The sequence below is a fragment of the Kryptolebias marmoratus genome, linkage group LG4, assembly GCF_001649575.2.
Source record: "Kryptolebias marmoratus isolate JLee-2015 linkage group LG4, ASM164957v2, whole genome shotgun sequence".
NCBI classification, from domain to species: Eukaryota; Metazoa; Chordata; class Actinopteri; order Cyprinodontiformes; family Rivulidae; genus Kryptolebias; species Kryptolebias marmoratus.
In genome coordinates this window covers 18,261,733-18,285,735 of record NC_051433.1, presented here as the reverse complement: position 1 = coordinate 18,285,735, position 24,003 = coordinate 18,261,733, and the positions used below count along the sequence as shown (strand labels likewise).

At 38.8% G+C, this 24,003-nt stretch overlaps 1 protein-coding gene and 1 long non-coding RNA gene across 2 annotated transcripts; one reads left to right on the top strand and one right to left on the bottom strand.

The window, feature by feature from the left end:
• Positions 1-474: 474 nt before the first annotated feature.
• On the bottom strand, positions 475-20,072 carry vstm2l (V-set and transmembrane domain containing 2 like). The gene is made up of 4 exons (XM_017422778.3): positions 19,793-20,072; positions 5,468-5,637; positions 4,362-4,406; positions 475-3,393 (listed from the first exon to the last, which is right to left on the bottom strand). The coding sequence occupies exons 1-4, from the start codon at positions 19,902-19,904 to the stop codon at positions 3,205-3,207; spliced, it is 516 nt and encodes a 171-aa protein (XP_017278267.1). The 5' UTR covers positions 19,905-20,072; the 3' UTR covers positions 475-3,204.
• Positions 14,677-17,615, top strand: LOC112450735. The gene is made up of 3 exons (XR_003039410.2): positions 14,677-14,764; positions 16,744-16,831; positions 16,932-17,615. It is a non-coding gene; the product is annotated as an uncharacterized LOC112450735 (long non-coding RNA).
• Positions 20,073-24,003: the final 3,931 nt, after the last annotated feature.

The window sequence follows — 24,003 nt, the reverse complement described above, 5'->3', positions numbered from 1 at the left end:
GGAAATAATAGATGCCATGTATTCATCTTAAGAAGCTTTCCAACTCAAACTCTCCCTTTGCACCTGGGGTGCACATCACTTCATTTAACAAACATGCACAGCCACACCAATGGTTCTGCATGCACTTTTAAAAAAAAGAGCTTGAGGGGATAGTTCAGATTTATTGTTTATTTATCTAGCCCCAAGTCGCAACAAAAGTTGTCTCAGGGCACTGTACAAAAACATTTACATACATTATAAAAGCTAATAAGTAAACGTTATCTATCTAAGGAAGCCAGCAGATTGCATTGAATCTTCACTTTGTCATAGTCTTCCATCCTGAACAACACATTGGCAACAGTGGACAGGAAAAACTCCCTTTTAACAGGAAGAAACCTCCAGTAGAACCAGGCTCAGGATGGACGGTCATCTGCTTCGACCGGCTGTGGTTAGAGAGGACAGGATAGAGAGACAGACAAACAGACTGACTGGTCCAGGTTTAGTTTATAAGAAAGAAAAAAAAAAACACGTTAATGATAGAAATAATTACAAATACAAACATAGAGTAGAACAAGTAAAGATAGCAGCAGAGTGAGGAAATGTAGTCAGTTTGTCTTCCAGCAGTCTAAGCTCTAAGCAGCAGAACTAAGGGATAGACAGATGAATGGGAGATTAGATGTAGGTCTATAATCAGCCAGAACTCCTGAATCAAGATTGGGTTTCTTAAGTAAAGGTTTAATTACAGCAACCTTAAAGCTCTGTGGTACATAACCATTCATTAGAGCCAAATTAAACAGATCTTAAATGGGGACATTAATTAGGGTAAAAGCCTTTTTGAACAGTCTGGTTGGGATGGGATCTAGCAGACATATTGATGATCTGGATGAACCTATTATTTTTGACCATTCAGGAAGTTCAACAGGACAGAAACAGTCCAAACACAAATCAGGTTCTAATGACACTTTTAAAGCTGCCTCATCTGACAGGGAATCAAAAGCAACAGTAGGAAGAATGGTGTTAAATTTTCCTCTCTATTTGAAATAACTTTATTTAGAAAGAATCTCATGAAGCTATCACTACTTAGAGTTATATGGTTACATGGTTCAGCAGATAAGACAAGTTATGAAGTATTACTATCCTACCTGTTAGCTGGGACAGATCTGTGAACATTGGTTTAGAGAAAGAGTTTCTGACCAGACACTGCAGTCAGTTTTACATTAAATGGTATTCTGAAATTGAGATATTCCTACAGGAAGTGCCCCATGCTGCACAGGAAGAGCTTCAGCCAGCTCCTCCTACAGATTATTATTGAATTCCGTGTAAATAATTATGCATTTCAGAATTGACAGCAATGTAAAGACTTATAAACTAGCTTTTGCATGTACTGTTATGAATTATTTTCAGACTGAAGCTGTTTTAAGATGGCAGTAATCCACTTTGGTCTTGATCCCGCTCAGATGAGCTCAAACTATCAGAGCTGGACTGATTCTTCAAACTGAGGTCATTCAAAGAGCTACTTACAACCAATAACATAATAGTTGTTCATAATCTACCCAAAGAACCCACTTTAAAAGGTCTTTTTTTTCATGAACTGTCACACACAAAGTTTTCACCACCCCTTAAACTTACAAAATAAGAACAAAGTCCAAGTTATATCATGCTTGAATCATTTTTATATTTCTGCCAAGTAACCCCACACCCTTTTTTTCCATGTTCTTGTCATTTTTTATTTTCTTTTTAAATTACACCCTATCAGAAGCAATATCAGCAGGCTTTTGCTGCCACAGGATCTGCGTGTTTAAACGTTTTGTGTGCGCAGTCTAATTCAAGATACTCATAAATGACAAGAATGATTCATCAGCTTTGCTTGAACAGGTGTTTTTCTGGGGGGTGGGGGTTCTGTTTGTTACTTGAAGGCGATAAAACCAAAAATAAAAACTTGTTGCAAAATTACTTAAAAAAAACAACCACACATTTTGTGTTATTGGTATGTTCAGCGGTTTTGCCTAATTTGTATGAATATGAGAGTTTGCTGCCCCCTGCTGGACAAAAATATAAACTAATCTGTGTTCAGTTGCACTTTCAAATGGTAATACTGTATAATTATCCAACAAATTACGTTTTGGAAATGTGCAGAACAGTTCATGAGTATATATTTATGAGAATGTTTAAAGAAAGCTACAACCAAAAAGGTCATGTTCTTTTTTTCCCAATAATCCACAAATTGTTCAGTTTAAGCAACGCAAAAATGTGAATTTTCTACAGAAATCAACACTGATATGATACAGTTTGTCTTTGCTGTCAAATCCCAGATTTCCTTCAAAAATGTAGAGTTTATTGTCTGATACACAGTAAATGCAACATAGAAACATATAGATCAAATCAACTAAATAGAAACTAAGTATGTTTTCTTACAATCAAGTCATAACATTAACAAACATCAAGAGCACTAAGAACAAACAATAAAGAAGATAGCTTCGAATGAGAATCTTAATGAAAATTGAGACAAAAATGGATACTAAAAATAATGGCAAAGAACTGGCACCAACACAGTACACTAGTTATGCTTGTATCATTTGGTTAAGATGCACTTAGTATGTGAGTAGTCAGTGTACATTCAAAGTCCACAATAAAAAGAAGATACTAAAGCATTTCCTATTGTTTTTATGAGACAAAATCATACATTTGCATGGTGACATTTAAGACATGATTTAGAAAGCTAAATGCAGACTATTTTACTCAGAAGGAAATAAAAAGCAATTTCAGATAAACAGAATTTTACACAAAGCCCAATTTATTCTCCCCGTCTTTGCAAACTTTTAAACCGTTCAGCTTTTATTGTATGTTTTTGTTAAACATGACAGAAACTGGACAACAGAAAAGCCTCTTTTTTGTACCTGTGTCAGTGAATAAAAAGCAAAGACAAAATGAATTTAATGACAGTAAGAAGGGTCACAAACAGCACCGGCGTTCAAGCAGCAACATGAAGGACAGGACAAAGAAGTCTTTAAGCACAAGTGGTTTGTAACAACATCTGGTAATAAATGAAGAGATGACAGTTCCCCCCCCCCTTTGCAGAGATAAATCACGAACATGCAGATGGGCTAAAGCCCACAGCTCCTCTTACAGTCAGTGCTGCTGCCAGCTGAGCTCCTCCTCACCTCCCTGCTCCCTGTCTGCAGGGAGGGAGGGAGGGTGACTCCCCTGTGAGCCCTGTTCTGGTTCCTACAGCTGGACTCTGTCTGACTCCTGGCTCCTCTTGGGCTCCACTTTGAGATACGCCTGCACGCGGTATCGCTGCGCCGCGGGGCCACTGTGATCGATAACATGGCACTCGTAGGTGCCCTCGTCTGCTGGTTTGACGCTGGAGAGGCGGAGCTTGTGGGAGATGTTGCTGCCAGCCACTTTTACCACCTAGTGAGGAACAAGGCAGCATATCTTCAACTAAAACCTCTTGGAAATAGCATAAATCTTCTGAGGTCTTTAGAATCAGAAACTCTCTGCTCTCTTTTAGTTCGAGGATTTTATATATCAGGACATAATGAAAAGGATTTGGGCTTTATCAGGTTCTAAAAATATTCAAATCTAACCTCAAGTGTATCCAAACACACAACAGATTCCACTTTGACATTATTGAAGTAGAAAAAACTAACTGTCCTGTAATGAACTTTAACCTTTAACCTGCAAATTGATGCCTGTAGAGTCTGAGATAAAGGTCTTGGGATTTTTTGTAAATTCTCTGTGCAGGGCATGGTCTGACCTTTGGTGGGATATCCACTCAGGAAAGATTGGCAACTATTCTAAATATTTTCCTCTTGTAAATAACCTTCCTCACTGTAAAATGATGGACTCCAAATTGTTTGGAAATGACCTTTCACCCTTCCCAGATTGATAAGTGGCAACAGTTGCTTTTCTAAAGTCATTGCTGATATCTTTCCTTCTTGACATTGTGCTAAGACACACCTGCACGCTTCAGACCATCAAACTGCTACAACTCCTGCATTTTTAGAGATGATCCCACTGATCATGATCGCATAATCAATACATATGATCAGCTGCATCAGAAGCAAGTCCTATGGAAAAAGCAGGGTTAGACAGTTTTCCAAACACGTTTTCTGTCTTGGCTCTGGTGATGTTTAGTCAATAATGTCATGATCAAATCTGTTATGTGTTTTGGTACATTTGAAGTTAGAATTCAATCATTTTACAACCTGGTAAAGACCAGACCAGTTTTTAATATTTCCTAATATGTAAAACCCTAAAAAAATGGATTAATTGTCTTTTTTTTACCCTTGACCATATATTTCTTTAATGAAAAGGAGCTTGAAAATAAAGTCCATTTAATAGGTCATAATTTGTGTTAGCCAATAAATGCTACTTACACTAATTTTTGTAGCGTCTTTGGACTTTTCCTCCAGGGTCTGAACCTGCACAGAAACAGGGACAAAGCATCAGCTGCAGAAAGTCGTTTATGCATCTTTAAAAGGATCATATTTATGAGCAATGTCTCACTGCAGCAACGTGAACAAACAAGTCTGATGTTTCCAAAACCTTTTTCCCAGGATTTCATGTTCTTGTTGTTGTTCTTCTTGTTGTCACCACTTCTTGTTGTTCCGCCTCACATGTGTGCATGCTTACATCCCCATACACTCCACATCACCGAGCCTGTAAGCCTCTGAGCAGGAGTGTGTGTGTGATTATGTATGCAGAAGCACAGGGGTATTCTTTTGGGCATTGGTATGAATTATGCATGGAGAGGAGAGAGATTTTGAAAATCTATTTCTTTCTCAGTGCCAATTATAGTGTCTAGAGGCACAACAGGGGAGTCTGAGCCTCCCCCATGATGGGAGGGAGTCAACCTGTTCCCCTACTGCTGGAAAATGCTAATCAGCAATTATACCTTCGTTTCCATGCCACAAGGTTTCTGCCACGGCTCATATTACATTTCACTTTCACTGATATACAGTAAACTTTAGGCTCAGCCCACGCGGTTTCCCAAAAGTGCTGGAAATTGTTGGGATTCAGCTGGATTGGCTAAAACGTGAGAAAAAGGAAAGACGTGCTGTGACTCCCAAAACCAGACAGGTGCTGTGCGAGTCTTTACACAGATCCAAAGGAGTGTCAGATCAAAATTTGCTGTGTTACAACCATCATCACGGTCATAACTTTTCTGATTAGTTTGCTGCCTGAGTTAAAGATGTTTATTTACATTTTTGTATTTGTTGTTCATAACCTTTTCACAGAGCCCCACTTCTTACCTCTCAGTCTAAAGTAACCATTTAATCTGTGAATGTTTTCTCATCATTTTTGCATGTCTTACTTCCATATCCTACTGTTTGTTTTTTGAGTTTACGAGTTAACTTTCCACACATGGTATCAAAACCATAAAGGTGCTCCCATGAACTAAAAGAATCCCTGGCTGAGAATTACTATATAACTGTGTTTATATAAGGGGAAAAAAGGAAACCTGACTGCCCTGACAGCTTACGTTGTTAGTGACGTGTGCAGGCCACTCTTGCCAGTTTCTGTGGTTCCTGATGTACCACCACTGGATCTCCAGGGAGTAAGAAGTAAAACCTGCTCCTCGGAAAGAGCAGGCCATCTCCACATCCTCACCGCTGTGTGTTGTAATGTCATGTGGGACCTCAGTGAAGAGAGCTGCAACAGAGAGAAAAAAAAAAAGACTAAGAAATGACAGAACAGCTGAAACTCGCCTAAAGTCGTCCACTCAGTGCCAGAAACGAGATCTTTAGGATTTTGATCACTCTGAGTGCTCAGTGACAACATTTTTCATCTAATCTAATCCTGCTTTTCTGCTCAAGCAGAAAACAATCAAAACACTGGACATATATGTGTATTTTAGAAAAAAAAAAAGCGGCCTATTCATCTGGTCAGTGTGTTAGACACGTGTTGTTTAGATTTAAAGAAGTAAAAGTCATGAGCCAATTTCAATTTGCACAAATAATATGCAATAATTAGTTTTACGTTCATCCTGCAGTAACTTTAGCTCAGAAAAAGCTTAAAAAACATGTATTTATTGGTCTTACTTATTTATCCACATTTAATTAAACACAACAGAATCACACATTTGTGCCTTAAACTGCTGGACATTTCAGTTTTAATACACAAACACTCAATAGATCGTAACTCTGTTACTGTGTATGGGATTAAAACAACAATATAATGAAAATGATGGTTGTGTGTGGTTTCTGGTCATCAGACAAGTTCAACATGCAATCTGCTGATTTCCTTTGATAGATAACTTACAAATAAGTTTTTTATATTTTACTGACTCTTGGTGTTTTTACTGTAACACAATTGGCTTGAACTGGACTGTCTTTGATTGGAACAAATCAGACTGATTAAAACAAATGTATTTGGATTTCAAAATGATTACTTTTTATGCTTTCAGATGACTTATGTTGTGAATTTACACTGTGTAAATAAACTGAATTGAGCAGAAGTCCAATGTTCACTTTATTTTTAGTTTTATTTTTGTAAAACTACAACAAATGAGCCAGAAGACATTAATAATCCAAAACAAATCTTTTTTTTAGACAAATTCATGTTTTAAAAAAAATCTCTTTTAGGTTTATTTTCCCATTTTACTAACAATCTACATTGAAACTATGTCTCAGCTGTTTGGAGGTCAAAACAAAGTAGTCAAACAGCATCCTCCTGTGGTTAGAGGTATGTTTGGTGAGTCATTATATGAATTATAAACCAATTCTGCAGTGAATGTTTAAGTCCCAGAGAGCCATTTTTCTGATCTGGTAATATTTTCCACCTCATCAATCAAATAATCTTCTTCCTTAAAAAACAAACAAAAAAAAAAAAACGGAGAAATCAACAACAATTAAACAAATAATTGGATCACTTTTTTGCTTTATTACATCCTTAGAGCCTCGTGGAAAGCTGATCCTGAGGCTGAACAGGAAGCCTGAAGCTAGAAATCGAAAGAATGCAGCAAAGTAGTTTGGCGTCACAGAAGTGACCGGGTCCTCGTGAGTCATGCCCTCGGTGCACCGCTGTTTTTAGCCTTATTCATCAGGAAGTGACATAATGTGGGGGTGAAAGCTTTCAGGGGCCAGGACGGGTGGAGGAAAAAGAAGAGAAGACAGATGAGGCCAGAGGTGAACTGAGGTAAGTAGGCTGAGAACAATGACCTGAGAATGATGGATGAAAAGGAAGGAAGGTAACAGTGAAGCTAAAATGGCCATGAAAGATACAGAATCTTAAGAAAGAAATGGTAAAAGATGAATAGCATGGAGACTCAAATTATGATCATGAAATTTCACCTTGCTGTCTAGAGGATTGATACAAAAGTTATTTTATAGGAATAAAAAACTCAGGTTGCCATTAAAGGAGGAGAGAATATTAAGATTTAAATACTACCCGCTGCCATAAAAGCTGGGTTATCCTGTGTTTGTGTTTTGTTTATTTGTCTTTACCATTAGCAAGATTTGTATTAAACCACAAAACAGATTTTAATGAAACTCTCAGAAAATAATTATTGGATGTAGGTCTACATACAACTGGTTAATCTTTGGAATCAACCCGATTCATGGCGGCCACCACAACTAATCTACCTTCTCAAACAAAAAAATGGTAATAACTTGCTGTTTTTACAGATATTGAGCTTAAGATTTTGTGCGGTTGTAGCTGATCGTCATCCCCAACTTCAAGTTCTATTAGATCGTGTGACATCCTTGTTTAAAATGTTGACGTGCTTTCCTTCGAGGAATGATGCTTCAGTTTTAATTGTGCCCAATAATTCAGACAGACAGTCAGTCAGACAGACAACTTTAAAATCCCCACGTGAGAAATTGGATTGCCACAGCAGCAGGTACAACACAGTGCAAAACCAGGTGTGAAAACAACAAAATGTAAGACAGATGCAAAGTCTACACAGTGATTAGAGGTGGTGTGATGGCTCTGATGGGTGTCAGGATGAGGGTGGGTGGCATAGGGGCTGGATCAGGGCTTAAAAGGGCCATTTGCATGGTGTTGGGGGATGGGACACGGAAGTCGAACCTGTTAAAAAACTGGAATAATTAATTTGCTTTTTGTTTGTTTCCATCTGCGGCCCCCGCACCTTTCTTCTGGAAGCTGGTGATTTCTTTTATTCCAGTCCACATATCCATAGTTCCTCCACTTTCTTCCTGTAAATGTCCTTGCTCAGTTTCAGTCTGCGTTTCAGTTCTTTTTGTACCTTCTTGAGTTCTGCTCAGTCCACTGACTTGACCCCATTTCCTTTGTTAAGTAGGGCCTTCGGGTCGCTGGTAACCCAGGGTTTGTTGTTCGGAAAGCAGTGGACCTCTTTGGTAGGGACGGAGTTGTCCTTGCAGAACCCAATGTACTGAGAGACACAGTCGGTTAAGCTATCGATGTCCTCTCCATGTGGTTCACACAGAGCCTCCCAGTCAGTGGCTTCCAGAGCCTCAGGAGACCATTTCACCACAGTCCTCACTGTAGATGGTTGCTGCTGAACAACAGGCTTGTATGATGGTGAGAGCAAGACCAAACTGTGATCTGATCTGCCCAGTGGAGGGAGGGCAAAAACAGATATAAGGTTTTGCTGTCCCTTGTTGTGCGTTTGACAAACTGGTAGAAGATGGGAGGAGGGAGGAGAGGGAGACATAGTTAAAGTCACCTGTGATGAAGAAGAATGCTGCAGGGTGTTTTGTTTGTTTGAATTAGCAGTTATTTTTAGCTTATCATCATCATCTCAAGATCCCCCACTTCGTGTTTCATGATTCACAGTGAGGACACAAATTTACTGTTTCAGGGTATAACAATACAAACTTTTTGACAAAATGTATAAAACTGAACACAGTGGCAATGAATGTCTCTCAGCCTTAAATAATTTCTTTACTGCATTTCCTTGTGGCATAAAAAAATATTCCAAAGCATCGTACAGTACTGGGGATGCAGTTTCTCTCCTTGCGCCATTCTTGCAAAGCAGTGAAAATTAAACTCACGCTGTGTTCATGCAGCTTTAGTATTTTCTTTGATGAAAATTATACTTAAGTTGGCAGACTAAATGTGTGTGAACACACTCAGCTCCTATACTCGACAAGCTCCTGAGAAATCTGTGGAAAGACACATACTGCGTGATGTGCTTTTTGCTTAAATCTTTCAGCCGGGAGACAAAGGAGCTTTTTAAACCATGGTGCACAAAACAGAATGTCTCTGCATTTTACATTTTAAGCCTTGGCGTGTATTCCTGATTATGTAACACGGTGAAGTGCTGAACTCTCCTCTGTTATGCAAATGCACTCGAGACAGAAAATCCATTTAATCAAAACTCACTTCAGTCTTGTTCTGCCTGCCTCCATCTAACATGCTTTTTAAGGTGAGTGCAGATAAACAGGCAGAAGACGTTGCTTCTTTCGTTTTTCAAGGATCATATAAAAAGGCTTTCATTGTAAGACAGCGTGTATCCATTTCTCACTCAGAGCCTGACGATACAATATGAAATATGCTAAAATATGGACGCAATGAAAGCGGAAACTGTCAACATAAGCCATAAGCTTTTAGCTGAGGTTGAATTGAAAGCAGCAATAACTAGACAGCAACACACTCTACTTCTAAAGATTATAATGATGATAAAATGCAATATTCAGTCAAAATAATCTGTTTCCAGGGGATCCAGTTCTACAGCAGCCCAGCACCAGCTGTGTGAAAGCTCTTATCCAGGGTGAGAGAGCCCCTCTCCAGAAGATTGATTCCCAAACACACCCGGGAGTCAAGGTGATTCTGACTTTATTTAGTTTGTATCTCCTGATGTCTCCTGTACGGCTCAAACTCCTTCCCCACCCATGGAGACACAGGAGTCCAGAGCTGTAGTTTGACAGCTTTTTCCATTTTCCTCTCAGCCAAAAGGCCTTTAATATTACAACCTAAACATCATTATTATTATTACTATTATTATTTTACACCTCTTTCCTTGACTTGTTTAAATGCTTTTTGCCTTATTAGCTTATTAACCTTCACAATTTATGACCCATGCTGGCAAAATGAGTCACAATGAGGGATTTTTCAAGACTGAATTATTAATAGTTTCTAATTCTCCACCTCAAAAGCTTCAAAATGATACATAGTTTGTTGAAATTTGGTGGTTCATCAGCTGGCCTGGCAACAAGCTAGTTTTGTTTATGAGAGTGCCTGTTGAAAACTGCATTTTAATTGGTCCAGGATGACATCATTGGGAATCCCAGCCTATATTTACAAAGGATAATCCCTAAGCTTCACAATGACGCCAAAAATTATACAAAGCAATTTCACAACACTATGGCAGCCAGCAGAGAAAAATATTCAGTTTCAAAGGAAATTATAAGTATTATTTCTAAAGACATACCATTAGAAAACTTTGACTGAAGTGTAGATTAGGAAGATTATAAACTATTTTAGTTACTGGGATAGCTAGATGTTTTTTTACTCAAATCTCAATTATGGCAAAAATCAATATTTTCACTTTTTTGCACTGTGGCCTGTGCTCATTCTGCCAGTATGGGTCATATATTATTATTAAAACACAGTTTACCTTTATCCAGTCTTTTTAGCTATTGGACAGTCACCTATCCTTTTTTTTCTATTTCGGCCTTTTATATAAATCCTTTTTTTCCTTCCTCCTTGCTTCTTTGTTTCGCTGCTTCAATCACTGAGTGGACAGTCTGGATGTGTTGGATCAGGTGTGGTAAAAAGAAACTCTGAAGAGTGAACTTCATCTCCTGGAGTCTTGTTTGTTGGCTCTGGCAGATGTTCATTGTTCAGCAAGATTACTGTGTGTGTGTGTGTGTGTGTGTGTGTGTGTGTCACAATGAGAATGGTGCTCTGTGGCTTGACTTCATCACTCTGTATATGTGCAGCTCTATAGATCTGAAATGTATGTTAATTACTATTTCTCATTACATAAAACCAATCAGCAGTTCAGTTGGTGCTTCCTGGTTGTCTTTCATTAGAAAGCTGAAATGCAAACTTTGATGCACTTTTTTGAATCATATGATTAAACTTACTTGTTTTTTACTGTAAGAAGGAGCTATTGCCAGAGTTAAGAATAAGAGGTGAAAAAAATATGGAAAGAGGCAAATAAAGATGAAAGCCATTCTGTTAGAATATAATATGCAAACACAAACACAGTTTTGTCCCTGGGAGTGCCACGCTTTGAACACTAAAGTGAAAATCTTAATGTAATGAGAACCATTATTGTTACAGAAAAACATGAGAGGTTTAAAAACTCACAACCAGTTCGCTTTTTAAGAATATTGCAATGAGACAGTACAGCCTTTCATTTCTTTTAAAGGCTGTATTTGACTTAAAACCTTTTTTTCCCTAAAGGCAGTATCTCATGGGGCTGCATCTGTTGGGGACAAATTGTGAACAGAGTGTATGAAAACTTTTATGTATTTTTGATCTCAATTGTTTAAACTAGCTGACTAAAATGTGCATCGTAGTGATTGTGAAAAAAAATAAGTTGTACTGCAAAAAATCTTAGATCAATAACTGCAAAATTGACTGAGTTATAGCAATTTTTGTGCCTTCTGAATGTCAGTTATCTGTTATCTGTGGGGGCCAACTTAAATTGGGTTTATTCTAAATACAATCAGTAGGTGCAAATCCAGTGATTGCTTTCTGCAAGTGTTATGCTGAGAGGTGTGGTGTGGAAGAAACGCCATCAGTCAGTCTTGGCTGTACGGCAAACATCAGTCACCTCAGTCATCTAGCAGTTCACCTATACACAGGTTAAATCCCGCCTTCTCAATTCAATTCGGCCAATTACCTCAGCCTTCCAGAGAGGGGAAAAAATAAAGGAAACAGTTAACTTTCACATACATAGTGTAAACAATTATTTTTCAATCATAAAATTTTAAGCAAACCTCTTATGTGTGCAAATACAGCAACTTACAAACCATTGTTATTTTTGTTACTTTAAGTTTTAACCAATCAAACTCCAGCTCTTATCGCTGCACTTCCTATAAAAGAGCTGGGTTTGAGGCGGGCCTCCTCTTTAGCTGGGACCCAAGATGGCTGCCACAAAGACACAACAAGGTAAACATTTCATCAGTACACTGACAGAATGCTCACATCCACACACGCTGGAACCAGAAAGGAAAAGCTAAAGAAAAACTTGGTGCTTCGTAACAGCAAGTTTCATTAAAATCTGTCCAGTGGTTCATGGGATATTTTGGTAACAGACAGACACTCAAACACAGACTTGGGCGAAAACATTATAGCCCGCCTTCGCCTTTCGCTAGCAGGTGATAAACATTCTCCAAGCCATGCGGTGCTTATTTTATGAACCCTAAAAACAACATAAAAGTTACATTCTGACTCTGCTGCTGTACATCCTTCCCTAATCTCTGACAGGCTTTGATAATCCCTGTGACAGTTGTCAAATTATCTCTCCGTTCCTTTTGCAGGCAGTCACTGAAAAACTGCTTGTAAAACACGACTTGTTGACAGACTTCCTGCTGGTGTGTGCAGTCAGGCTCCACATGTAACAAGCCTGTTCGGCAGACACCCAACTGGTTCACGGCTTTAATCCCGAAATCAATTCCGTAACCTCGGTAGAACGCTAAATCAACACAAAAGCAGACTCTGCTGGCAAACTTTCCTGGCTCGGGCTGCAAAAAGATGAAAAACATGTAGGTCTGAAGAGAATATTGACTTCCAGGTAAATCTTGAGAACACTGGGCTGTCTCATTTATAAAGGGCTGGCAAAGAATGAGTTTGCTTGGCTTGGCCTTGTGTACGATTGGATTTTCATAAAGGCAGCACTGTCAGAACCACCCTCAAGATGAGGCAAGTAACTTTTGTTTGAAGCTGCATGTAGAGTACATGCGTATTTAAAATGGCCATCCTTAGTATTTTTCACTTTATTGCTCAGCGAGCAACAATAGAAGTGATAGCTGCTCTCCATCCACAGAAGGCTCATTAAAATAAAAAAAGGGACACAATAATGAAAGAAAACAATGCAACGGAGAACATAAATATGTAAACAAACCACTTCAAGCAAAAAGGAGACCAGCCTTTTTTTTCTGGTAATGGTAAATAATTTCTCAGTTCAGGTCTGAGGCAAAATTAAAGGCATAAATCCAGACTCATCGATTTTTTTTCCGTCTCCCCTGCTTCCCTGTGGAGGGAGGTGGAGCTGTTTCAGGATGACTAAATTACACAGGACTCATTAGCATGGATGAGGAGCAAGTGGGACAGCCGTATCTTTCCTTATTCATGCGTGTGAGCTTGTTTGAGCAAGAAAGGGAACAGCTTAAAGGCTGAGCACAAAGACCTTCCATTTTTCTTTGTTAAACTATTAAATGACATAGTTGACTTGTTTCTATATCCAATTTACTGCCACATATCACATGAAAGGTAAAAAAAAAACATAAAAAAAGAACAGAAAAGTCAATCCATAAGCATTTTCTTTAAGTTTTAAACTGATAAATTAAGTAAAATTTAACTGACAAACAATGTTAAATTGTTACCTAAAACAGAGCAAACCTTACTAAGAGTAAAAAATGCATTTATTGGGAAAAAGTCTGACTTGACACGTGTGGTAGCTTTTACGCTTTCACGTTTTAAAAGAAATTAGTCATAAAACTAGCATTGCTTGAAGAAATGCATATTGCCCGCCACCTTGCATGGCAAAATTTTAAATTTTGCATGATTTGTTATCGCCTGTAGTATGTGAATAAAACTCTCAGCTACCACCACACCAAATATTAGCTCAGCATCTGTAAAAACTGATTAAGTCACAGACATTTTTGACTTGTAGATGAGTTGTAGATGTATATGCAGTAACTACTTTCTGAGATTTTTAAAAAAATATGTTTACTGGTTCATAAAATATTTTGCCAAAGCTACAGAGAAACAAACATACACACACACACACACACACACACACACACACACACATACACAAATGCATGCTGGCTCATGTTGACGTTGCTGACTGGAGTAGTTTAAAAGACTTCCTTTAATGTGATGGCTTATCAAGATGAAAATTCAGAAAGATAAAAAAAAGAAATCTTCAGTAGGCCTCGTCTGAGCACTGAGACATCTCCACCAAGGAAGATGCTGATTTTGTAGCTGTTCTGAGTCAAACTCCAGCGCTGCTTTCGTGTTTTATGCTCCTCCTGCATAGACGTGTTTGAAGAGAAATGCAAAAATGATTCTTTAAGTAAAGTGCAAACATTTTCCACAGGAAAAGGTGCTTCCTAACAAGAACATCTGGTAAAACTAGGCTCATTAATTGAATGCCACTGTTGGAGTCATGTCTGCAGGACAGCAAAGAGAAGAAACGATTTACTGAGGAAAAAGAAATGTAAATACCAAGACACCAAACTCCAGCGTAACGTCATATTTTCCACCAAGGTGAATGTAAATAGCCTGTGAACAGACAGTTTCTGGGAGAATGCATTTTATTAATTTGATGAATGGGTTTGTAAATCACAGACACCCATAGAGAATGGTGGATGGAACAACAGAAGACGCTGCAATGAAATATTAATTGTGAATTAAAAAAAAACTTGATACTACAAACTAAGGCCATGGTCACATTAATGGTATAGGATGTTTGTAGAGCTCAGTTATCTTACAGGCAACTGCTTGAAGAAAAACAAAACATTGCCTACCATTAATAAGCAGAGTGGGAATTCATCAGGAACTCAATAATGCTGTGTTTCTTTTTTTTTCAGAATCAACAGTGGCGCACAAAGACAGGAGAGTCTTTGGGGAAATAAACATTCGCTGCAAAACCTTCAACCAGAGTTCAAGGTGGAAGGTAAAAATAATGAAATAAGGATGGCACAGGTAATCAAGCAAGCAGCTGTCTGCTAGTTGCCTCCGTTACTTCTGGCTCGTGGCGTGAATTTTTCATAGCCCCTGGGACATGGGACTCAGAAGCTATTTTGGCGTCTCCTCTCAGGATGTGGCAACATGATGTAGCACATGTTGTTGACAACACATCCCGGAGCTCACAGGCATTTTAAAAGTTACATGCTGTAGTCCATCTGGACTACTCAGTGATCAAAGACAGTGTTACGCTATGTTCGGCTGGGAACTTCTATATGATGGTGTTTGTATTTTCTTTGAGATGTGGCTACTGAATTCAGGAGTATTCAGCCTGGCATGATGAGTTCTTTTCAAGATCAAATTTTTTTTTTTTTAACTGCACTGGAAGGTGAATTACACACAATGTTTCAATTTAGTAAAACTTGATGCTGTCACAAAGATGCACAAAAAGCTTCATTTCCTGTTCTCAATTTTGCTAAGGATAGCAGTATACCCCCTCCATCCCCATTTTTAAGATCTGTTAATTTGTTCCAACATGATCACGCTTCTTTCTTCTGTCTGTTAGTTCACAATAAATCTGTAAGTTTATTTGATTGTAGGGTGGCACAGTGCTGCAGTGGGTAGCAATGTCGAGTCACAGCAAGGTTTGCCTCCTGGCCTTTCAATGTGGAGTTTACATGTTCTTCCCCCTGGAACCAGCTGCCCAGCGACCCCGAGAGGAAAATCGATTAAAAAAAATGGATGGACAGTCATGCAGGGAAATCGAGGATATTGCTATTTTGTGGTACTGTGGTTCCTGGGAATAGCTGCCTATTTCTACCCAGAGACAGCAGTAGGATTGTCTGGATACAAGGGGCTTTGTGGTTCAGAACCGGGGCTCTAACCACTGTCTGGAGCCTCTCTGCCAGCGGTAGCAGGTTCTCCCGAGCAGCTTCCTTAGCCTACAGCCACCCTACCCACCAGCTAGGGCTCTGACCGTGATTACAGCACGGCCAGAGCGGGCAGCCAGATTAACAATTCATTGACGCCATGTTGGTTATTTTCTGAACATGATACAAGCGGGTGGACCAGCTAGAGAGTGAGTGTCAGCGTGCAGAGTGGGAGAGAGGAGGACAAAGTGTCGGCAGCAGCCTGGAGACAAACTTTGAGACACTGTGATGTGCTGTTTCAAATTTTTCTTTCTGATCATCACTCATCTAAGCATAGCTGACAGAACGGTAGAGACAGTTTTTAATGTGCGGTTGGAATTTTGTCTGACGATGTTGTGTTCAAGAAAAATCAATATTTTAACAAAATCGCACAAGACCGTTTTTGTTCTTTGAACTCTGAACTATCCCTTAAACACTATTATAAATGTAGGATTAGACCCAAATGTGACCCACATATTCTAAAAAATAATTTGAATTAATATTAATTTTTCACAAAAAGTTACATTTTTGTCATCGCATACTTTAGAGATCTTTTTGTAGCTTTTGATTGGTTTTCCGAATTACGTCACATCAAATCATCTGAGATTTTTAAATAGCCAGATGAAGCAGACGTCCCTTCATGTCAAGTTGTGACGTCCTAATCCTCACCTCTGCAGTCAGCATACAGTCAAGGCTTGCTTCATTTCAGCCGCCCTCTATTGTTTTACTCTTCTAACCAGACCTCCTCCAGCCTCTGCTGTGACAGCATGACTCTATAATCTGTCCACCCCCACCCCGACTCACTCTGTCAGAGCTCCATTAAATTGAAAGCCAATGAAAACTGCCTGGGCTGGCCGTCCTCATTAGGAGGACACCTAGCAGAGGATCCCCGACACTTTGGAAGCCTAATGAATTGGTGCACGCCCCCACACTGTGAAAGTGGTGCGCTTCCAAAGGACAAAAAGATGAACTCTGCCAAAATGCACTGAAATTGCAACCTACTGAACTAGAATTGTCAGATGCGTCATCACCACCGTCTCTCTGTTATGCGTGTGTTCAGTTTTCTTCAAGGACAAAGCCCTCCCAACAATTACAGCATCCTCCTCTTTCATCGTTGCTAAGCCCTGACCTCCACGTTCACGTCGCAGGTAGGAGCCATGATCTGGCGCACGTGGCAACAGGGATGTGAAGCTGTTGGTCCGTCTGCCGGGGGGTCTTTGTGTCGAACGTGTAATTTTTTCGTCGCAGGTGATCTAATCTACACTTCAGCTCAAGTGGAAACTGGGGTGCCGGGGCCAGATGCACTTATCTGAAACGAATGAGTCAAGGCTGAATCTAACAAGCACTCTCCAGAACAGCGCGGACAGCCTCCCTGCTCTGCATGAAGGCTCAGCTCCCCCTCTGCCTGAGCAATTTATCAAAGAGTCTGGTTTTTAAAAGAAAAAATCTTCTGAGGATTACCTAACTATGAAGGATACTGCAAGCCGGTGCTCTGGTGCTGGAGCTGCTGCTGTTTGAAAGTGGTTTTTATTTTGTTCTTTGACCCTGCTTATTTCTCCTTGTTGTGACTGAAAACCCCGAGTTGCACACTTTATGGTGCGGGGTTAGGATATTTGCTTAATAAATAGATTTTAAAACCTACGTTGTGAAAGTGACATGCATCAAAGAAGCCTTCTGAATATTCAAGAAGTTTAGAAAAAAAATTGCAGTCCTTTTATAATGATTGCAGACATTTTAAAACAATGATCTTAAAGAAATGCTAATAACTGATTTTCCGGTTTCTTTTGGAGCTACTAAGTTCATTTAAAGTAAAAGCCCAGCATTTCTTGAAGGAATGCATGTAACTCACCTCCTTTTGTACCAGTTTTAGACCAAGATCACCTTATGTTGAGAAATGACAGAATCATAGTTGTTTTAGACAAATCTTAAAAATAAAATCCCATGTGTTATTACAAGATGTCAAACTCAGAGTATGTGTTGTGAATGACTCAGCTACTACCCCATCAACTGTTAGCTAAATATCTGTAAAACTGACTGAATTATAGCCAGTTTTGTGTTTGCTAAGGTGGATAAGTTGTGGCAGCCATCTTGGATTGTGTTGACCCATACAGGTGACTATTTTACCTGATTATCACTAATATTACCTCATAATGGAGTAATAATGCTCGGTATTGTCTGGTGTTTCAAATCCTAATTGGAAAACTCAATTTTTTGCATTTCTTTAATCCCCCCCCCCAGAAAATGCAAGAAATTTACAATACAATTTTTTCATTTGTCAGAGAATGCAGCTGACATAAAAAAACAAAAACATTTGTCATTATTTAAAATTTACCATTAGCCTTTAACAATATACATGGATGTACAACGAAGCTTGTGGTTTCTGTAATGCGTGTTCTGACCAGCCTCAGCTGCCGGTTACGATACTCTGCGATGTCTGACTTTGTCTCACAGAGCCCCTAATATCAACTGCAGGAAAAAAAGAGCACAAAAAAGACCAAAAATAAATGGTCTGTGGTACTGTCATCTTTGTGTGTTTCAGTCAAAATGCATTAAAACCTTGGGAAACTGTGTACACTGCTGAAAGAAGGCATTTTCTGTAAAATCTTGCTCTTTACAGTTGATCTTTGTTAAACGCTGCCAACAACGAGCTCGATGTTAGCAGTTTGATTTTAATTTGAGGCCCAGAATGCACCTTATCTGCACGGCTTCTCTACAGTTTCCTAGAAGCTACTGCACTACTCCAGTTGTAAAAGATGAATCTGTATTATAAACATATTTTAGTATTCTGAACGAGTTACTCGGACTAAAGACTGAATGCCTGAATAACATTTCATACTTTTGCACACTGTTAAACATACACTAGCAACGACCAGGCTTTTACTTTCAAGGGTAATGTTGCTTTTCTGGTAACAAAGCTGAAGCCTTGAGGGAAAAAAGATGAGATTTGCATTAATTTAAACAGAAGATTTATTGAAATTCTCATGTGGTTTAGTATCACATGCTTTCATTTTACTTCATATGTAGAATAGTTCAGATTACAACAACCTTTATACTTTGTATAAAATTTAATATAGTAATCTAATATAATATCATGTAATTTGGTTTAAATGTTATTTTCTAAGAAACAATTATTACCAATCATGTTGCTGTTATTAAATATGCAGGTTTTTAGGATTGTTTTTAGTGAGATTAACCAGAAAAGCATAAATCTGTAGGAGGACAGCAGGTGCTGTTTACCTGGAAGACACATACACCCGATTAGTTGTTCTGGTTTGAAAAGTGGAGGCTGATTAATTCTTGAGTTGTTGTTGTTTTAAAAATTATGTTGTATTCAGTGTACTGTACATTCAACTCTGAACGGACTCAAATTAAAGTGTAGTTCAGAGTTCACGCTGTTTTCCTGTTTATAGTGTCTCCCATGCAGTTTTTGTAATCATACTACTTCTGCACACTTTGTGCTTTTTTACTTATTCTTACATTTAAAAATCAGCTCAATCAGGAATAGTCTGCTTTTAAATTCTTTAACTTTATTTACAAAATTTCCCCACAGAAACACAATGAAATATCTTCATTTCAATTCAGTTTGTTCAAAAACATTGTTTCCTGAAATCCACTTCAACATACTCAGATGTTTGTCTTCTCGTAGCTTTCAGCTACTGTCTTGCTATTTTTAGCTTTTAGCTACATTGTAAACTTTTGCTTTTAGCTACAGCTTTGGCAACCTTAACTCTTAACTACAGCTTTGCTAAGTTTAAACTTTTACCTACAGTTTTGCTCATTTTAAGCTTTTAGCTACTGTTTTGCTCATTTATGTTCTGTTCAGCTTGTTTTAACTTTAACAATTCAGTTCCAGTTACTTCAAATTTCAGCAGTCATTTCTCAGTCAGTATTCACTGCATGTTTGCAGGAAAAGCTATATTTTTCTAGTTCAGTTTAATTTAACCTTCCAATCATTAGGTATTTAAACTGGGTATTGGCTGCACCTTCTTTAGGACCTAAATAACTGAGAAAAAAATGAGCCAGAATTAAATAAAAAATAATGTTCCCTGACATCGTCCCTGACAAGGATGTGAATCTTACCTCTCCAGCCCAAAGGCAGAAGAACTCACCGTTTCCAGAGACGTGGTTATCCACCTGGTTTCCGCCGTGCAGACCTGCGTTAAGTTGGATGTAAAGTCCGGCGTACTGTAAGAAGCCCAGCATCAGCCCGAACCCTCCCATCGCTGCCGCCGGCTTCCTTCAAGCAGGTGTGTAAAATGCAGACATCAGGTGGAAAGCATCGAAAAGAGCGCGTCTCCACCGGGCCGGTGCCGGGCAGCCCTCGCGCATCCAGCCGGAGCTGAGAGGGGAAAACACGGCGTTTCCTCTGCTCGCCGAGCGGTCAGGCGGGCGGAGGGAGAAACAGGTGCTGCGGCTCGGCTCAATTAGGCGGAGGGATATCAGACAGATGTGAGCGCTGAGGTAGAGACTGGTAACTATCATTACTAACTGGTTCAAAATCACCTAAAGCCGACACATTTTGGCTTATTTTTATTTTAATAAAAAAAAAGGTTATGTCTTTACCTACATTAGGCGACAAATGAAATATAAATATAGTTTAAAGGGATAGTTCAGATATATTGAAGTGGGGTTCTAGCTGAAAACAGCTTTGTGAACAGTCTTTAACATAATAATAATAATAATAATAATAATAATAACAATAATAATAATAATAATAATAATAATAATAATAATAATAATAATAAAGGAGAATATTCTTGTCTGTTTCTATTTAATTCTTTGACATTTTATAAAGAAATTGTACAAAGGTCATATTTTCATGCTCAGGCATAGATAACTTCCATGGATATTTAGATTCACCCTAACTGTAAAATTTTTATAATTTGTCACTCATGATGAACTGAGTTTTCTATCACATCTAAAATAATATTCCTGATGTTCACTTTCTTTGAACAAACGTTATGGGGACAAGTATATGAGAAAAAACAACATCTGAGAAAGTTCCTGGTCATTTCTAACCTAATATTCCAATATGGCCGATTTGTGCATGAAACGCTACTTTTCTTTATGGCTTCTGTCAGTTTGTATTTGAGTAAATCGGTCACCCACAGAAGTCTAACACCGTCCAGTTACTGTTAATGAACATGTTGCTAAACAGCGTCTGAATCATCAACATATATTATAATATTAGACCACCTGTCCCTGCCTTCTGGTGTTTGTTGGGAATTGAAGCGAGCAGGACCCAGTTTATGGGAGCTTTGATCCATATGTGCAAGAGCCAGACATTCAGAGCTCACATATTAGTATTTTGTTTGTTAGAAAGAAAAAAAACAACATTGTTTGAGAATTATCTTCTCCTGTTTTGATCACTCCTGCTCATATGACTTGTGTTGGAGTCCCATGGGGGGGCAGTGAATAAATTTACCAGCCTCAGCTTTAATAGTTTATTTAATACCAAAGCACCTTCTGCTTTCACAGCTACGAGCTCACTTATTATATTTATTAGCATTAACAAACAGCACCATTTGATGAGTGTAGAAATCACTTCACTGGGACAAATGAAAATGAATTAATTTCAGAGATCTCTGAAAAGTCCTAAGAATCTTTATACCTCTCCTGGTTTAAAAGGAGGCTCATACATCTGTTCATTTGTTTTATTTTTTGTGCAGATATTTGTTTAAGGGCTACAAACAGAGGGAAAAGTCTGAAGCTTTAATGTATGCAGACGGACACAACACCTGGGTGAGATCAGCACCTCCACAGCATTAACTGATTTGGACAACCCCCACCAGAGATGAGGTGTGTGTGTGTGTGTTTATGTGTGTGTAGAAATATTAGTTATACAGCGCAGGGCCAGTTAAATGTAAAATGAAGAGAGTGAACTGGGAATCTGACTCAACCAGGGAGTGGATTTCAAAGCCGACAGCCTCCACTGAAGCTTCATGACATTCATTATTTATTGGATTTCCTTTCACACATTCAGCTGCCTCTTTTACCTCCAAGTCTTAGATAGCAGAGTTATTCTGTCGGAGCAAATTGATGCACCCCACAAAGAAGGCAGTGAATATGAGCTTCTTTTCAGTACGACACATTATTTTTGTACTTTGGTTTATGTAAATGTATTTTTTTGTGGATAAGCAAATGAAAATTTTCTATTGTATGATGTGTTTTTTTTATTGATATACTATTGTGGATAGCTGCATAAAAACTTAAAGCGGAAACCTATGAGTGTAGATTTTATTTCACTGCAACTAGATTATATTTTTATTTGTATGCTGGTGTGACTTTTCAGCCTTCCAGGACATGATGACCTCAGCAAGTTAAGTCAAACTTTCTTGGTGCAGTTTGAGTTCTTTAAACTCTTCAGATGAGAAACAAAATGTCTTTGAAAATCACAACCGAAGTCCAGCTGCCTCCAATTCAAGTTACTGAGATTTTTATGAAACATATTAATAAATAAAATACAACCAGTTTTTTAATCTGGGCCTAACTTTTCACTTAATTAAAAAAAGTAAAAATAACTGATAGTCCAAATGCAGCCAGGACTAAAGTTGATTGTGACCATCTTAAAACAACTTCAATCTCCAAAGATTTCTAGTGTTTCCATCAAACGCTATTTTATGAACCTTTGCATAACCACCACCTCTTTACATGAGCTCATCCCCACCACCTTTTGTGGATTTTACTTTCCTCCTCATAAAATTTGTGTCACTCGAGGAACCCTTGGTTTCCTGAGTTTTGTAACTTATGCTGCCATAATAAAGGAAAGGTTAGAGAGTTATAGTGTGTTTCTGCTCCTTCTCCTGTGCTCTGTTTACCAGACCTAATAACAATATATCTTTGGGCTCCTGACTGAGTAGAGATCTCAGCAGTGTTCAGCACTTCATGAATATTAAAGGAAGCTCCCAGCAATAGAAAAACACTTTTACGACAGGTTTCAAATGTGGTAGCAGCTGCTAACACACACACGTACACACACACACAATCCTTTTTCTTCTTTTGATGGTACTCAGACATTATTGGATCCTTTAAACAAACCCGGAGGATTTCACTTAACAACATGCACATGGCTATCCCAAAGTATTTAATCTTTTGGAGCAATCTTAACATGCTTGTATTGCTTTGAAAGAAAGGCTGTGTTGTGAGTTTGATGTTGCCAAACCCTGGTGGAGACATGCATGGATTTTAGTCAGGTTAAAGTGGAGGAGAAAGCTGCAGGATGTACAGAAGCAAAAAATGAATTGCAGAGCTTATGTTGTAAAATCATCAGCCATTACAAAAGCACCAGACTGGAAACTGTCAGACCCCTCCTTTGTTGGGCCTGTGTCGTTTGCTCAGACAAGCCCCCTCACAAACCCTACACCGTGACTCTAACTTACAACAGTGGGGAAGTGTTTTCACACTCCACAGAATTCATCACCTGACAGGCAGATTGTTTGCTGGCCTCTCTCCTCTGTCTCCACCTGTCATCTCTCTGGCTGCTCAGGAAAAATTATATAACGGCAACAACCTCACCACCATTTTCTGGTTCACTGGATGTGACTTTGCGCTCCAGTAAATCTTTGCTGTTCAATTCTGGTGTACCTTTTCGCTAAACTTGCTGCTGCAGAGACGACATCAACTGGTTTCCCTGGCAGGAGGAGCAGGTGTGGCACATTAACCACTTTTCTGTTACCTGCCGTCGTCTGGAGGCTAATGTGGCCTGACGGAAACCTAAATTAAAAAATATACATCAGGCTCTGTTGGTGATGAATGCTAGCATCATATGTAAATAAAACACTGATACAAACTGAAGTTTTGTGATACGGTTCTGTTGGGTTAAAATGTGCAGAAGCTTTGATTAATGAGGACAATTTGTGTGTTTATTTCCAAACAGCAATCTTGCGTTATCTTCTTCATCATACTTGCCCTTTACCCAAATTACTATGCAGTCAGTGCCTCTGTGGTCACTTAAATGCCTCTTCTGAAGACTCACAATGCCTGCTAGTCTTTGGAGAGCTGGACAAGTAAAATCAATTTAGCTATTAAAGTGTGCAGTGTTAGTACACCTTCATTAGTGCGAGCTTTTCAAACAGGAAGGGATGTAATCGTCTGTGCTCCCCCTCTCTCCGCAGCGCTTGGCATTTCAGCACAGTGGGACAGATTGCAGTCAATAGACTTTTAATCTTTTACCAGTTTTCATAACAGCATCTTTCTACCAGCCAGTTAAGTGACCAGAGACGATTTTGGGCCCCAGCATCACCTTTGTCACCCCATTATTGTAAGTTTTTATTTTAAGACTTTTTGCAATAAACTGCACAGAGACAAAGCCTTCAGATTT

Bases quoted from the DNA above. Each gene is read 5' to 3' on its own strand.
- vstm2l (XM_017422778.3), bottom strand. From the start codon at position 19,904: ATGGGAGGGTTCGGGCTGATGCTGGGCTTCTTACAGTACGCCGGACTT. The intron at 4,407-5,467 runs GTAAGCTGTCAG...GTTTCTGTGCAG, and splicing joins CTGCACACGTCACTAACAAC to GTTCAGACCCTGGAGGAAAA. The intron at 3,394-4,361 runs GTAAGTAGCATT...GTTCCTCACTAG, and splicing joins AAGACGCTACAAAAATTAGT to GTGGTAAAAGTGGCTGGCAG.